The sequence below is a fragment of the Oryctolagus cuniculus genome, chromosome 5 (genome assembly GCF_964237555.1).
Source record: "Oryctolagus cuniculus chromosome 5, mOryCun1.1, whole genome shotgun sequence".
NCBI lineage: Eukaryota > Metazoa > Chordata > Mammalia > Lagomorpha > Leporidae > Oryctolagus > Oryctolagus cuniculus.
Genome location: NC_091436.1, coordinates 145,184,606 through 145,198,614, shown reverse-complemented (window position 1 = coordinate 145,198,614; position 14,009 = coordinate 145,184,606). Strand labels below are relative to the sequence as shown.

The window sequence follows — 14,009 nt, the reverse complement described above, 5'->3', positions numbered from 1 at the left end:
CGGCTCTCTCTCAGGCGCACCCCTCCCGTGACCCAGAGTCATGCTAGCTGGCCTCCCCAAGCCATTTGCCCACCTCAGCGTGTGCCCCCCGCGGCGCATTACGCATCCAGCTAGTGCGCCCTCCGCACAGCACCCTACTCACAGTAGGCCCGCAATACAATTCGCAGTAAAGGAACTCATGAACGCATAGATTTCCACACTCCAGCAAGATGGGAGAATCGCCAAGCTCTGGACTTGAGACTTCTAAAATGCCCGGCACACCGTGCGCGCCCCAGAAGCACTTGTTGAGCCAAACCGAGCCCCTGCGGTTGTCCCAGCTCCGGCCCGGCGGCGAGGTCTGCATTTGGCTAGCCGGACAGGCTCCGCCACCACTCATTCTTATGTAAGCGTTAAGGAGCCTCCCGACCCTCTGGCCCTCTCTGCCCGGTCAGGAGCGTCCGCACACGGGCGAGGGCGCGGCTGACACACACTCCCCCTCGGTCTCGGTTCGCCACAAAGCTCCTGAAACACCGCAGCCCGCTCCGGAGCGGCGGCCAGGGCGTCGTTCCCGCCGAGGGAGGCCTGGCCGCCCGTGCCCGGCCCCTCACGGCGCCTTCGGGCTCTGGCGCGCGGTGCCCGTGGCCCGCCGAAGGTGTCCGCAGGGTCCCCGCAGGCGCCCGCACCGCGGAAACCGCACGTCCAGCGCTCGGCACCCGGCGGCGCCTGAGCCCGCGCCCCGCCCGCCTGCGGTCCCCACCCGCCCCCCTAGCACCGCGGGGCGCGAAGATGGCGGCGCGGCGGCCGCGAGCGGCTGAGGCGCTGTGAGCCGGGCTGGGCCGGCGAGGCTAGAGCGGCGTCTGGGCCGGCGGCGCGGCCTCCTCCCCGCCCGCCGCCGCTGCCGCCGCCGCCGCCGCCGCCGCGCCCCGCCCCGCGCGCCCGCCCCTCCCCGGGCCGCGGCCGAGCCCCGCGTCGCGCTCCCCCGGGATGGCCCGCGCGCCTCGGCGCTGCCCAGCGGAGCTCTCGGCCGAGCGGCGGTGGCCGCGCTCCGGGCGCGCGCGGCGGCGGCGGCGGCGGCGGCGCGGCGCGTGAGGGCCGCCAGGGCCGAGCGGGCGCCGCCAACATGTCGGATACCAAGGTAAAAGTTGCCGTCCGCGTCCGGCCCATGAACCGACGAGGTAAGGAGCTTTCTGCTGGTTGTGATTTCTGCTCGGGCTGGGGGCCGGGGCAACTTTGGGAACTGCTCGGGCCGGCGGAGCCGGGGAGCCGGGGTTCCGGGCGGAGGCGGCGGTCGCCCGCCCGCCCTGGCCGCGGAGCCGGGGAGCCCGGGCGCCGTCTCCCGGCCCCGCCGCCTCCAGGACGGAGCCCCCGCGCGGCGCGGCGCGGCGGGCTGGGCGCGGATGCTCGAGTTTGCAGCGTCGGTTTCCCCTGTGCTTTCAGAACTGGAGCTGAACACCAAGTGCGTGGTGGAGATGGAAGGGAATCAGACAGTCCTGCACCCTCCTCCTGCCAACACCAAACAGGGAGAAAGGTACAGCGCGCACGGAGCGGGCGGGAGGGGGACCCAGGCTCTCCGGGTCCCGCAACTTTGAGCCGGGAAAACGGGAGTGCTCTTTCCCTATTGTTAGGGGGACGGCTTCAAGTTTGTCTCACGCTCCTCTTTGACGCGGCTGCAAGTCCAAGTTCTTCTCTTTCCTCTGTGCACCCCACCCCCTTTCCCGGTCCCCTCCCATCTGCAGCGGTGTCAGGCCAGGCCCCCAGGCCGCAGCCAGCGCTTGTCAGAGAGTGCGGGGGCCGGATGGGACCTGGAGACCTGCATTTTACAGTCAGGGAAACTGAGGCCCGGAGCCGGCAATGACCAGCCCAAGCCTATTGTACCTAGGAACCAGTGCACTACCGCATAGGTTTGCTTCCTTTAGCAGAGTTGTGTAGGGACGTTGCGTGGAAAATAGGTGGAAAAAGAAAGCCAAGCGTTCTTGGGTGATGCGAGCTCAGGCTGGGCCATTACCAGATCTGTTTTTTTGTTGTTGTTGTTCGTGGTGGTGCCGGGTGAAGATAATGCCTGAATGTAACGCGCAGATTCTGATTTTCAGGGAAACAAAAGTAGTGACCTGAACTGTATAGACACTGGGGATGTTTAAAAGGGAGTTGTATTTACTAGATGGCAACATATTTGCATTTGAAAAGTGGTAACTGTTGGATCTTTATAAATTCTGCTCTGTTGCATGCAACTGTATGGGAAAATGCCCTAAAATGATTTGAATATTTGGCATTTTTCTGGTGCGACCGTGAGAAGGAATGGGTTGGGATTCATTCAGTGCAGCAAGGCAGTAGCTTGTAAAAAATATGAAAGAAAAAGCATGAGATTTTACAAAATTCTTTCTCGAATGAGTTTGTTTCTGAAAGTCACCTGTTGATTGATGAGTTACACTTAGTGAATTTTGCTGTTCAGAGAATTTTTTTTTTCACTAGAGACTATGAAGTAGGGTTTGTTATTTTATTGCTAAAGATTGCAAGTGCCTCTGTTCTGTAATCATGCCTTCTGTCGCAATTGTGCTAAGTTGGAGGAAGAAAATAATGAGGAGGTAATATTGGAAATTCTTTGTTTTTTGTATTGGGTCTAGCAAGTTTTAATCCCATTTGCAAACATTCTGCTACTTCTAACAGATTCTTATGGTGATATTAAATAGCTTAATTATACTTAAAATGTTGCATTCAATACATTTTAGTAATTGTGTATCCTTGGACATTGGTTATGTTTAAAGCAATACAATTTCATGTTGGTAGCAAACTCATTGATTAAGTTACAATATTTACCAATTAAATTTGATGTCCACACTACCAAAGTTTGTTCCCCTCTCCCCTAGACTGGATATAGTTACATTGTTTCAGAAGAAAGTTCCATTGGGTGGGATTCTTCAAACCACTCTGGGAAACAGGTAGATGATTTTAATTCCTTTTATGTGGCTGCTGCTTCTGTTTTCCCTGCTGGTTTGGCACCTGCTCCTTGTCACTCTTAACCCTCAGGAGTGCCATTGTCAGTTACTACTTAATGAAATTAAATGTGGTCATTTGTGTAGAGGAATAGATTTTGTGGAATTTGGATGGAATGTATAGCTGTAGACAGTTGATTCCAAATGCTAAGTATAATTAGTTGATCATTTATTTGTAGTTTGTCACATTAATTACTACTCAGAATATGTAAAGACAAGACTTACAGGGTGATTTTGGTATTCATCCATTGCCTTGCTTACTGGGTAGTTTTAAGAACAGTGTTGAAGTATGCGTGTTCTCTTATTCTGTCCTGGCAGATCTGATTCTTCAAGTGGTGGATGGACCCTTTTTGTGGGGTTCACTCAGTGTACCGGCAGGTCATTCAGTTTACAGGGATCTCTACACAGCACTGCTACTTGTTGATTAAGGTCCCCAAATGCATTTTGATTTCCATTATGCAGTTTGGTTTCCTATTTCTCTACAGAGTTTTTCCTTAAAGCAACAGATCAGTTAAAAATAGAAACAGCTTGTCCCTTGGGCTTTGGGTTGATTATTTGCAAAAGTGTTTCATGCTATATTTACAGTTCTTCCTATCATTTGTTTCTGGGTACAGCCAGGGTGGGGTGAGGGTAAGCCAGGAGAATACTGAGGATGTTCTTATTTTTCAAACCAAAAAGTCCAAGATTTGACATGTAAGAAGTCTTTAAGTAAATGCATATTGGCAAGCCTGTGTCAAAATGACAATTACTATATTTCTATGCAAGTTCATGAAATTACCAGCGTATTAAACATGAGTCAAAATTCTAATTACTGGATAAAAGTTTTCAGTCTTCCCAGTAAAACAAGTGAGGGTGCATTGACTTCCAGGAAAAGAAGTAGACTGGCTCAGCTTTCATCATCTTCCCCTCTTTATGGAACTAAAGTCAGGACTGCATGACGAGGACCAAGAAAGATCAGAGGCTGTCTGAGGCTGGAGATGTTTGTTTTGGTGCTGACATTCTAGGATTATAATACATTGCATAGGTCCAGGGTGATAGTTGATATGTACATTGATCACTGCCCTGAAGCGTTAACACTTACATGGAATTGTTTCTTATAATACTGTTGTGTTACTATCCAGGAGGTGTTTGTGAAATTTGGATTGTGTGGGTACCATGTTTGGCACAGGGGATCCAAAGATAACTGTGGACACAGTGTGTATGCCAGACACCCTCACCTTTGGCAGGTGCAGGAAGGGAGAAGGGAGAAAATAGTTAAAATAACATGGTGGTGAGTTATGCAGGTGTGTAGTTTTGCCAACACATACACCATTATTGGGAAATTCCATGTCCCCTCTGTCTTGTCTGGAGGCTTCGAGCTCCCTGAAGGCAGGTCTCTTGTCTTGCTTTTCTTGCATGGGGCCTGGCATGCAGCAGGCGCTCAGCAGCTGTCTGCAGTGTGATGGGAGCATTGAGAGAGGCTGCAGAGCAAGCTAGGCCCTGGCAGCCTGCAAAGACCAGGCAGCCTTGGTGTTGCTCTTGTGTTGAGAACACAGGTTCAGTTTTGCAAGGTCAGCAGAACATTCTTTGTCAATGAAAGCAGAAACATACCTGCCACAGCTTACTTCTGGGTGATTGTGTGTGAGTGCGGCAGCAGAGCAGGATGCGGAAGCAAAGCTGTTTGCTGTTTGGCAAGTGGAAGAATGAGAATCTCTGATTTGCCTACCAGGATGAGTTACACGGGGAAGTCTTCATCTCCCCACTGCTGTCACCCCTGTTCTTCTCATCTGCTCATAACTCCAATGAAAGGCAATCAGCCATCTGTTTTGCCTGTATTTTTTTCTGCTGCACACACACATATACAAAAAGGTGTAGCTTATTCCTTTATATTTTGTTTTTCAAATTTTATTTATGTATTTTCATTTTATTTGAAAGAGAGACAGGCAGGTATTCCATCCACTGGTTCACTTCCCCAGTGTTCGCAACAGCTGGGACTGTGCCAGGCAGAAGTCAGGAGCCCAGAACTCAGTCTGGGTCTCTTCCATGTGGTGTCAGGTGTCACCTACTTCTGAGTAGTACGTAGCAGAATTGGAAGTGGGGCCTAGACCCTGACTCACGGTTTTCAATATGGGATGCAGGTGACTCAAGTAGTGTCTTAAACACTGTACCAAATACCTGTCCCTGTATATAGTTTAATAAATGCTTTTAGTATCTTTAATACCAATATTTGAAGACTAATTCATTCTTTTTTTACATCCAGTGTGGATGGTAAAGGTAGTTTTAAAATACAAATGGTTGGGGTATGGCTCCAATCCTTATAAGTTTTTTTAAGACTTATTTATTTATTTGAAAGGCAGAGTTACAGAGAGAGAGAAGGAGGGGGAGGGTCTTCCATCTGCTGGTTCACTCCCCAGTTAGCCATAACAGCTGGAGCTGCGCTGATCTGAAGCTAGGAGCCAGGAGCCTCTTCTGGGTCTCCCATGAGGGTGCATCTTCTACTGCTTTCCCAGGCTATAGCAGAGAGCTGAATCAGAAGTGGAGCAGCTGGAACTTGAACTGGTGCCCATGTGGGATGCCAGCACTGCAGGCGGGGGCTTTACCCGCTACGCCACAGGGCTGGCACTGATCCTTATAAGTTTTAAGAAGAGAAGTTTTATTATGGAAATAGTATAATGCAGCTTGCTTTCTACAGGTGATTTTGTTCTTGATTATTTTGTGTAAGTGGATGGTAGGGCAAGCACCTACAGGAAAATGCATGTCTAACATAGCTGAGTATAAAGAAAATATCGGACTAAATATGGCTCTTAATAAAAGAGCATCAAAGTTAGTTTTTAGCTTCCTTCCCCATTGTCCATACTGCAGGAGTACTGTATATGCTCTGCCAAGTATATGAAGAAGGGCTCAGGGGAGGAAAGCTACCTCTTTGTCAAATGCATGTGTCTTTTCTGGCTTATGCCTTCACATTGCAGGCAATTTGACTTCCTTAGCCATTCCTTCTGCTCAAGTGTGTCTGAAGGCCAGAAATTTAAATATTTGTGAAAGGAATACAAAATTAAAAAGCTATGTCTCCTAAGAAGCTATAATGTACTATATTAGAAAATCATTTGTGGGACTTTAAATTCTGTTTTCTAAGTTGTTATTTTTCTCTTTTTATGGTTTATTATGAGAAAGCAAGGCATATCCAGGTTTCACTAACATAGGAGTATGCATTCTGCAGGCATGATACTACTGGAATTTTAAAGAGCACTATTATGCATATTTTCATTATATATAAACATTTTCAGTTTTTTTTTTTTTTGAAATAAAGGTATGTTGAAATCTCTTACTTTTTAAAAAGATTTTTATTTGAAAGGCAGAGTTGCAGAGAGAGTTAAAGAGAGATCTTCCATATGCTGGTTCACTCCCAGAATTGCCACAACCTCTGGAGATGAGCCATGAGGAAGCCAGGAGCCTGGGACTCCATCCTGGTTTCTAATATGGGTGGCAGGGGCCCAAGTACTTGGGCCATTCTCCCCTGCCTTCTCTAGGCACATTAGCTGGAAACTAGATGGGAAGTGGAGCAGCTGGGATGTAAATTGGCACTCATATAGGATGCTGGCTTTGAAACTGGTGGCTTAACTCATTGCACCACAATACCAGTCCCCGAAACCTGTTACTTTTTTTTTTTTTTAATTTTTTTTTTTTTTTTTTGACAGGCAGAGTGGACAGTGAGAGAGAGAGGCAGAGAGAAAGGTCTTCCTTTTGCCGTTGGTTCACCCTCCAATGGCCGCTGCGGCCGGCACGCTGTGGCCGGCGCACTGCGCTGATCCGATAGCAGGAACCAGGTACTTATCCTGGTCTCCCATGGGGTGCAGGGCCCAAGTACTTGGGCCATCCTCCACTGCACTCCCAGGCCACAGCTGGCCTGGAAGAGGGGCAACCAAACTGTTACTTTTAAAAACAAGACTTAAAGTATTATAATACAGTGTAGTTTAGAGTGGTGATTTAAAAATTGCTGTGATTGCAAACCCCACTTAAAATCATTTTTACATGTTGAGCCTCTGTGTGTGTGTATTATAAAGGCTTACTGAAAGATATCTGTCTTATGCAGTGTATCTTATTTTCTGTCCTCTTCTGTTCCAATTCATTTAAAATATGATAGTTGTGATTTATTGCATTGATTTCACCACCCACTAATGAATCACAAACTTGTAATTTGAAAAACACAGGTTTAGCAAGAACTTGGGCTTTGCTTTTTTTTTTTTTTTTTAAACCAGCATAAATAATTTAGAGTGTGAAGTGGTTCTATAATTTATAAAGGCTATGCTAAAAAAATCATCCTCATTTCTTTTCCCAGAGGCAACTACTTTTAGTGGTTTTAGTTCATTCTTTTGGAATTTCCCTCTATATTCTGTGCATAATCACTGGCAGTGCTGGTTTTTGATTTTTGATTTGTTCTCTTTCTCCTCTCCTTCTGTCCTATTCCTACCCTACCCCTAGATTCTTCCTGTTCCTCCATTTTCCTAGTACAGTTATATAGTAATTCTGTTTAGATCTGTGTTCGGTGTTCATATCATTTATTTAACTATATAGAACAGTGTTTACATTTGAGTCATGTACTCGTCAATGAATTTTTTTCTGTCATACAAAACTTTTTGTTTTCCCTGGAGTGAATTTTTTTTTCTTTAATTTTTTTCTTTTCCTACTTGCCATTAATTCAGTATTCAAACTCTGCCCCTTGCCTGCATCTCTTTTCAAAATGTCCTCTGCCAGTTTCATCATCTTGGAGACTAACTTGCTCCATTATGGATGGGTGGCCATTGCTGTGTCGTGTGGCTGCTTTCTTAGGTTTCCCTTCACCGTTATTCTGGGAGCTCCTTGTACTTGCCTTCTAGGTGGAGATCACATACTTTTCTATTTCCCTTTTCTTCTCTCTTAGTGTATTGCCTCCATTTTGTGAAACACATTCTTCAGTAGCTTTCTGAGAAGCTGTGTTTGGGAGGTAATTTTTTTTTTTTTTTTTGAAACCATGAAAGCTGTCTTCATTCTACCCACTTACTCATTGATAGTTTGGAAGGGTGTCCAATCGTGTTTTGGAGACAGGCTAATGTCTTGTCTTCTGTTGCTTCCATTGAGAGGTTTTTTAGATTTCAGATCCTTTGGATGTGGCCTGCTTTCCTTTTTCCTGGAGTTTTGTGGAATATTCTTTCCCATTTTTATGAAATCACAATAATGGGCTTGACTCGAAATCTCTTATCTGTCCATTCTGAAAGAAAATTCCTAAATTAGTTCATTAACAAATTCTTCCCCTTTAACTTCTCTGTTCATTTCTGGGACAGTTACTTGAACATGAGGTTACTTGAACTGGTCTTCTGATGGTTTTATTTTTTCCTTCTATTTTTTCATCTTTTGTCTTTTCATTCAGTCTTCTGGGAGATTTCCTTCACTGTATCTTTCCACCCTTGTTTTTAATTTTCCTTTTTGGTATTTAATTTCCAAGAGCTGTTTTAAGTCTCTGAATTTTTTAAGTAGAATCCTATTCCTGTTTCTTGTTTGTGGTCTCTTCCAACTCTGAGGACATTAAAGATAATTTTCTTTGTATTGTCTATTGTTCCCTCCTGAAGTGTGTTGTTACATTTGTTTTTGTGTCTGTGTTTCATGTTAAGGACACTTCTCAGATATATCAGTGTCACAGCTAAAGTTGGGGATCACTCCGGGGCAACGCTTCTGTATAATTTATCTTTGTGTTCTCAGTACTTAAGTTTAAGAATCTCCAGCACACAGAAAGCATTCTGTAAATTCTCTTTGCAGTCACTATTATTATTAAAAGCTGCTGTCAAATCCCTTTTCTACTTAACTTGCAACAATAAAGTAAAGCAAATGGTTTCCTTTTTTCATAAGAGCATAAATAAATGTAGAATTGAAAGTAGTAGGTGCTGTGGACAGCTCTCAATTACCCACATTCATGAAGATAATTAGTTGTGGCAGATACAAAATACTGGGAAAAATTTTAAATCATTTTTGTGTCGCCATTGGACAAATTCTAGTTAAACTGTTTTGGCTCATTCAGTTACAAAAGAGATGTGCCAACTAGGCTGGGGAAAAATGCCATAAGGAATTTTCAAAATGATGCCAAACTGGCTAGTTTATCACCCTGCCACTTGGTTTCTTTGGGCAACATTGAGTAAGAGATAAGTGGAAAACTTGGGTTGTTTCCAATTTGTGTAAAATTACACATGGCATGTACTCATATTTTAAAGAAAATTTACAGGAACACATTTCCCTTCAATAATAGGGATCCTGAAGACATAATAGGTTCTTCCAGCCAGTTACCCTTTTCCAAGTTGTCCCAGAGCCAAAGCAGAGAAAATTTCTGTGTGTTTGAAACTTACAGTTTTCAAAACCTTACCTGCAAGGAAAAATAACAGAGAAATCAACCAGATTTGCAGAAGCACTCAGAAAGATTACTTCTATCTTGACCACATAAAAAAAATAAATTTACTAATAACAGAGTTGTCAATAAAGAAAGAAATGCAAAACTTCAGAGGAAAATTGATTAAAACAATCTAAAGTTGATTAGTGTGGGATTTATCTCCCTTTCCCCAATTTTGAGAGACAGAGAGCTTGCATTTTCTGGTTCATTCCTTAAATGCTTGCAAAGGCTGGGGCTGGGCTGAGGCCAAAGCTAGGAGCCTGGATCTCAATCTGGGTCTCCCTTGTTGGTGGCAGGAATTCAGGTACTTGGGTCATGAACTGCTGCCTCCTATAGCCTACTTTAGCAGGAAGCTGGAATCAAGAGCCAGAGCCGGGGATTGAACCTTGGTACTCCAGCATGGAACATGGGCATCTTAACTAGTGCCTTTGCCACCAAGCCAAATGCTCATTCCCAGGAGCTTTTTGTTTTTTTAATCACTTTTTAATATTCATTTCTAGGCTTGCTGTTCTCCTATCATGTGGGCAGTACAAATTCAAATCTTTTTTTTAATATGCTTTTTTCTTTTTAAAGATTTATTTATTTGTTAGTGAGTCAGAGTTACAAAGAGAGGGAAAGACAGAGAGAGGTCTTCCATCTGCTGGTTCACTCCCTAAATGGCCCCAATGGCTGAAGCTACACTGATCCAAAGGCAGGAGCCAGGAGCCTTCTTCTGGTCTCTCATGTAGATGCAGGGACCCAAGCACTTGGGACATCTCCCACTGCTTTCCCAGGCCATTATCAGGGAGCTGGATCAGAAGTGGAGTAGTTGGGACACGAACCGGTGCCCATATGGGATGCTGGTGCCACAGGCAGAGGCTTAATCACACCACAGCTCCAGCTCCAGGAGCTTTTTAAAGACCAGTCTACAAAATGCTTCTGGACATTTGGATTTGTAAAAATAAGAAGGAATTCCTCCTTGGATATTAGTTTGTTTGGCATTTTCCCAACTAACAACTAGGTAGAAACTAAATAAACACAAAGAAGTTATATTTTTCACATCTTTCTTTAATATTTCATTTGCTTAAAATTCATAACTCTTTAAATTTGATTGTAGCTCTGAGGTGAAAAAGAACAGGAAGTAGGAGAATCTTCCTAGATTCAGGACTGAAAGAACAAGCGAGTTTATTGGGTGGCATCCAGTGGTGATTTCATGCTACTTTGAGATTAACAATAAGGAGAACTAGTGGTAAAGTTGTAGAACTGTTTTACCAAGTTATCCTTGCAGTGGACTTTTTATGTCCAAGCTCAGTTCTGTTTTTTTTTTTTTTTAATTGCTGTCTTAGATATGCTACAATATTTCTGCATGGGCAACTGTATAAGAAGCATGGCAGAAATGAAGAAGGAGTGGGGTGGGGAATGTGTCCTACCAAGTCTGGGAAACCAGTTATTCTTATTTTCCTTCTACCTTTACTTTGTCATGCCTTTGTCCATATAATACAAATATTTATACACGGAATTTTGTGTGTTGTTTTCCTCCCATTTTGTCACATTACATAGCTTCATTATTATAATGTTAATAATATAATTTGTTGAGTTTCATCATTTTATATTTTTACACCTTATGATTGTTTCTCTTAGAAATGATAAATAGCAGCATCTTCTTGGAGTCCTTTGCTTAGTCACTGAAAGTGATTTCTCAAACTTGCTAACACAAAACCTTTGACACCATGTGGCATCCTGAAATACTCGCTTACATTATAATAAAGCTAAAAGTTGATACTTTTCATAATGATGAGAGAAGATAGAGGAAATGCTTTTACATGAGCAGTGACCATGCATAGCATCCTCTGCAGGCCCAACCCTGAATGTTTCTGATTTGGAACATCTATGGGTGTGGCTTGAGAATTTGGATTTTTAATATGTTCCCAAGTGTTGCTGGTGCTGGCAGCTCCCTACCAAGCTTTGAGAACTGCCTATCTAGACACTTTTCTGTGATGATAGAAATGTTGTCAATGCCACTGTCCAATACGGCAACTACTAACCGTATGTGATTAGTGTACATTTGAAATGTGAATAGTGCAACCGAGGAATTGAGCTCTCAATTTTATCTAATTTTTACTCATTTAAATTTCAACAGGTGTATAAGACAGGTGCTCTTCTCTGCTGAACAGTACAGATCTAGACAGTAGCTCTCGACCTTGGCTGCTCCTGAGAATCCCCTGGGTGCTTTAAGAATAGGTGTCCAGGTCCCACTGCCAGGGATTCTGGCTTGATTAGGCTCTAGTGCACCTCGGACATTGGGGCTTTCTTAAAAACTTCCTAGGTGGCTTGCTTACTATTGTTGCCTAACCAACTACTCCAAAGTGTAGTAATCTGAAACAAGTGTTTTTATGATATGCGTGGGTTCTGTGGATCAGAAATTCATATGCAGTGAGGTAGATATTTCTCTCTTTTCTACCGAGCCTTGGGTGTAACCATCTGAAGGCTCCACCAGGACGGGTGGACTCAGAATGTTGGCATTTGACCCCGTGTGTGGCTCGGGTTGAAAACCACTGATGTAGTTTAATAAGTCAGATTTTCGAGCCTAGTTTCACAACTTAAGGACTTTCTAGCCAGTTCTGTTTAATTAAAATGTCTCTTGTTATTTGTCTTGTAATGTGGCGGAGGTGGAAGGGATTTCCTAAGTTATCAGATGCAAGTACCTGCCTGTTCCCTCTCTTGATGCTGACCTTTGGGAATCACAGGTCTGTTCTGCCTTTTGGTGCACAGCAGTCTCAGCAGAGTTCTGTGGACCCTGTGTATGCACAGGGTTGGAACTGGGCATCATGTATAGGCTGGGTGGAAGTCTAGGTCTCACCTGTTCCAACACTGACTTGGTATGTGTCTTCGAGTTCGCCTTTGAGCCTTTTGCATGTAAGGTTCTTCATCTGTAAAACAGAGCTGGGCTAGATAATTTGTAAGGTGTTTTTCAAGTTCTGGTATTGAGACTTATCCCAACTGTACTTAATACACAATTGAGTCAAATACAGCAAATAAGGGGCCAGCATTGTGGTACAGCAGGTTTAAGCTGCCACTTTTGACAGCAGCATCCCGTATCAGCACTGGTTTGAGTCCTGGATGCTCTGCTTCCAATCCAGCTCCCTGCTAATATGTCTGGTAAAGCACCAGAAGGCCTAAGTACTTTGGCCCCTGCTACCCATGTGGGAGATCTGGATGGAGTTCCTGGCATTGAAGCCATTTGAGGAGTGAACTAGCAGATGGAAGTACTCTCTCTCTCTCTCTCTCTGTGTCTTCTACCTTTCAAATAAATAAAATAAACCTTCCAAAAAAAAAAAAAAAAAAAACAAAACCAAATAGAGTAAGTAGGTAACATCTATGGGGGCTGAAACAGCTTTGCATTTTAATTTAGCTCTTTTTTTCCTTTCCTTTTCTTTCTTTCTTAAGAAATGTTTGTCTCTGAGTCTAACCAATTTCAAAGGGACAATTTTTTTTAAGATGTATTTATTTATTATTTGAAAGGCGGAGTTACAGAGAGGCAAAGGGAGAGGGGCTGGGGGGGTAGAGAGGTCTTCCATCTACTTGTTCACTCCCCAAATGGCCGCAACAGCTGGAGCTGAGCTAATCTGAAGCCAGGAGGCAGGGACTTCTTCCGGGTCTCCTACCTGGGTGCAGGGCCATCTTCCACTGCTTTCCCAGGCCATAGCAGAGAGCTGGATCAGAAGTGGAGCAGCCAGGACTCAAACTGGCACCCATATGGGATGTTGGCAATGCAAGTGGCAGCTTTACCCACTATGCCACAATGCCAGCCCCTATCCCCTTTTTTTCAAGATTTATCTTTTTATTTGAAAGAGTTAGAGTTCTTCCATCAGCTGGTCTACTCCCTAGATGGCTGCAAAGGCTGGGGCTGGACCAGGCTGAAACCAGGAGTCAGCAGTTTCTTCTGGGCCTCCCAAGTGGGTGGAGGGGCCCAAGCAGTTGAGCCATCCTCCGCTGCTTTCCCAGGCGCATTAGTGTGGAGCTGGATCAGAAATGGAGCTGCTGGGAGTCCAGTTGGCTCCCATAAGGGATGCCAGCACTGCAGATGGTGGATTAGCTTGCTATGCCACAGCGCCAGCCCCGAGTCACTGTTCTTGACGTGAAGATTGAAGGTGTCAAGTGAAGTAAGACAGCCACCAGCCCCAGATCCTCAGGCTGTTATCTGTGAGCCGACTGGTGAGCCTGGGCTCCTTATAGACAGCAGCTTTGACCTAAAGGATGGTTGAGACCTTTCAATTAATTTTCATGTTTTTTTTTTTTTTTTCGTTTTTTTGAGCCAGTGATGTCGAGCTGTTCTTGCAGGCTATTTTATGTAATAAATATGTACATGTGGGGGTGGAGAAATGACATTTCCAGAGCTGTTGGCATAAAGCCTCCCTGGGCAGCTTGTTTTGCTTCTGAGGGTTCTGTGACCCCTCTGCCGACCTCCAGTTAATCCCCTGGGTTTCCTGTCTACCACTGTGGGATGAAGTCTGGTGTGTGTGTGTGTGTCCCCTGTGGTTGTGCCCAGTGAAAGCAGAGTGGAGTGGCTGATTCCTCGCAGCCTGCTGCAGTCTGGTCTGTAGGTGTGGCGAGCTTTGCTGCTGTTGGAAGGGGCATCAGGAAAGCGACTGTTTGTATTGATTTCCCTT

The 14,009-nt window shown here is 44.8% G+C and overlaps 1 protein-coding gene across 11 annotated transcripts in view; it reads left to right on the top strand.

Annotated features, from left to right (window-relative positions):
* The first annotated feature begins 922 nt into the window (after positions 1-922).
* The window catches only part of KIF13A (kinesin family member 13A), a 243,192-nt gene continuing 230,105 nt past the window's right edge, over positions 923-14,009 (top strand). For all 11 annotated transcript variants that reach the window (XR_011388751.1, XM_008274127.4, XM_070074313.1 and 8 more), the window contains exons 1-2: positions 923-1,154; positions 1,417-1,507. Coding sequence is in view for 10 of the 11 variants with exons in the window: in XM_008274127.4 (XP_008272349.1) it covers positions 1,100-1,154; positions 1,417-1,507 (146 nt within the window). In the remaining variant the exon portion in view is untranslated. The remainder of the gene's footprint in view (positions 1,155-1,416; positions 1,508-14,009) is intronic.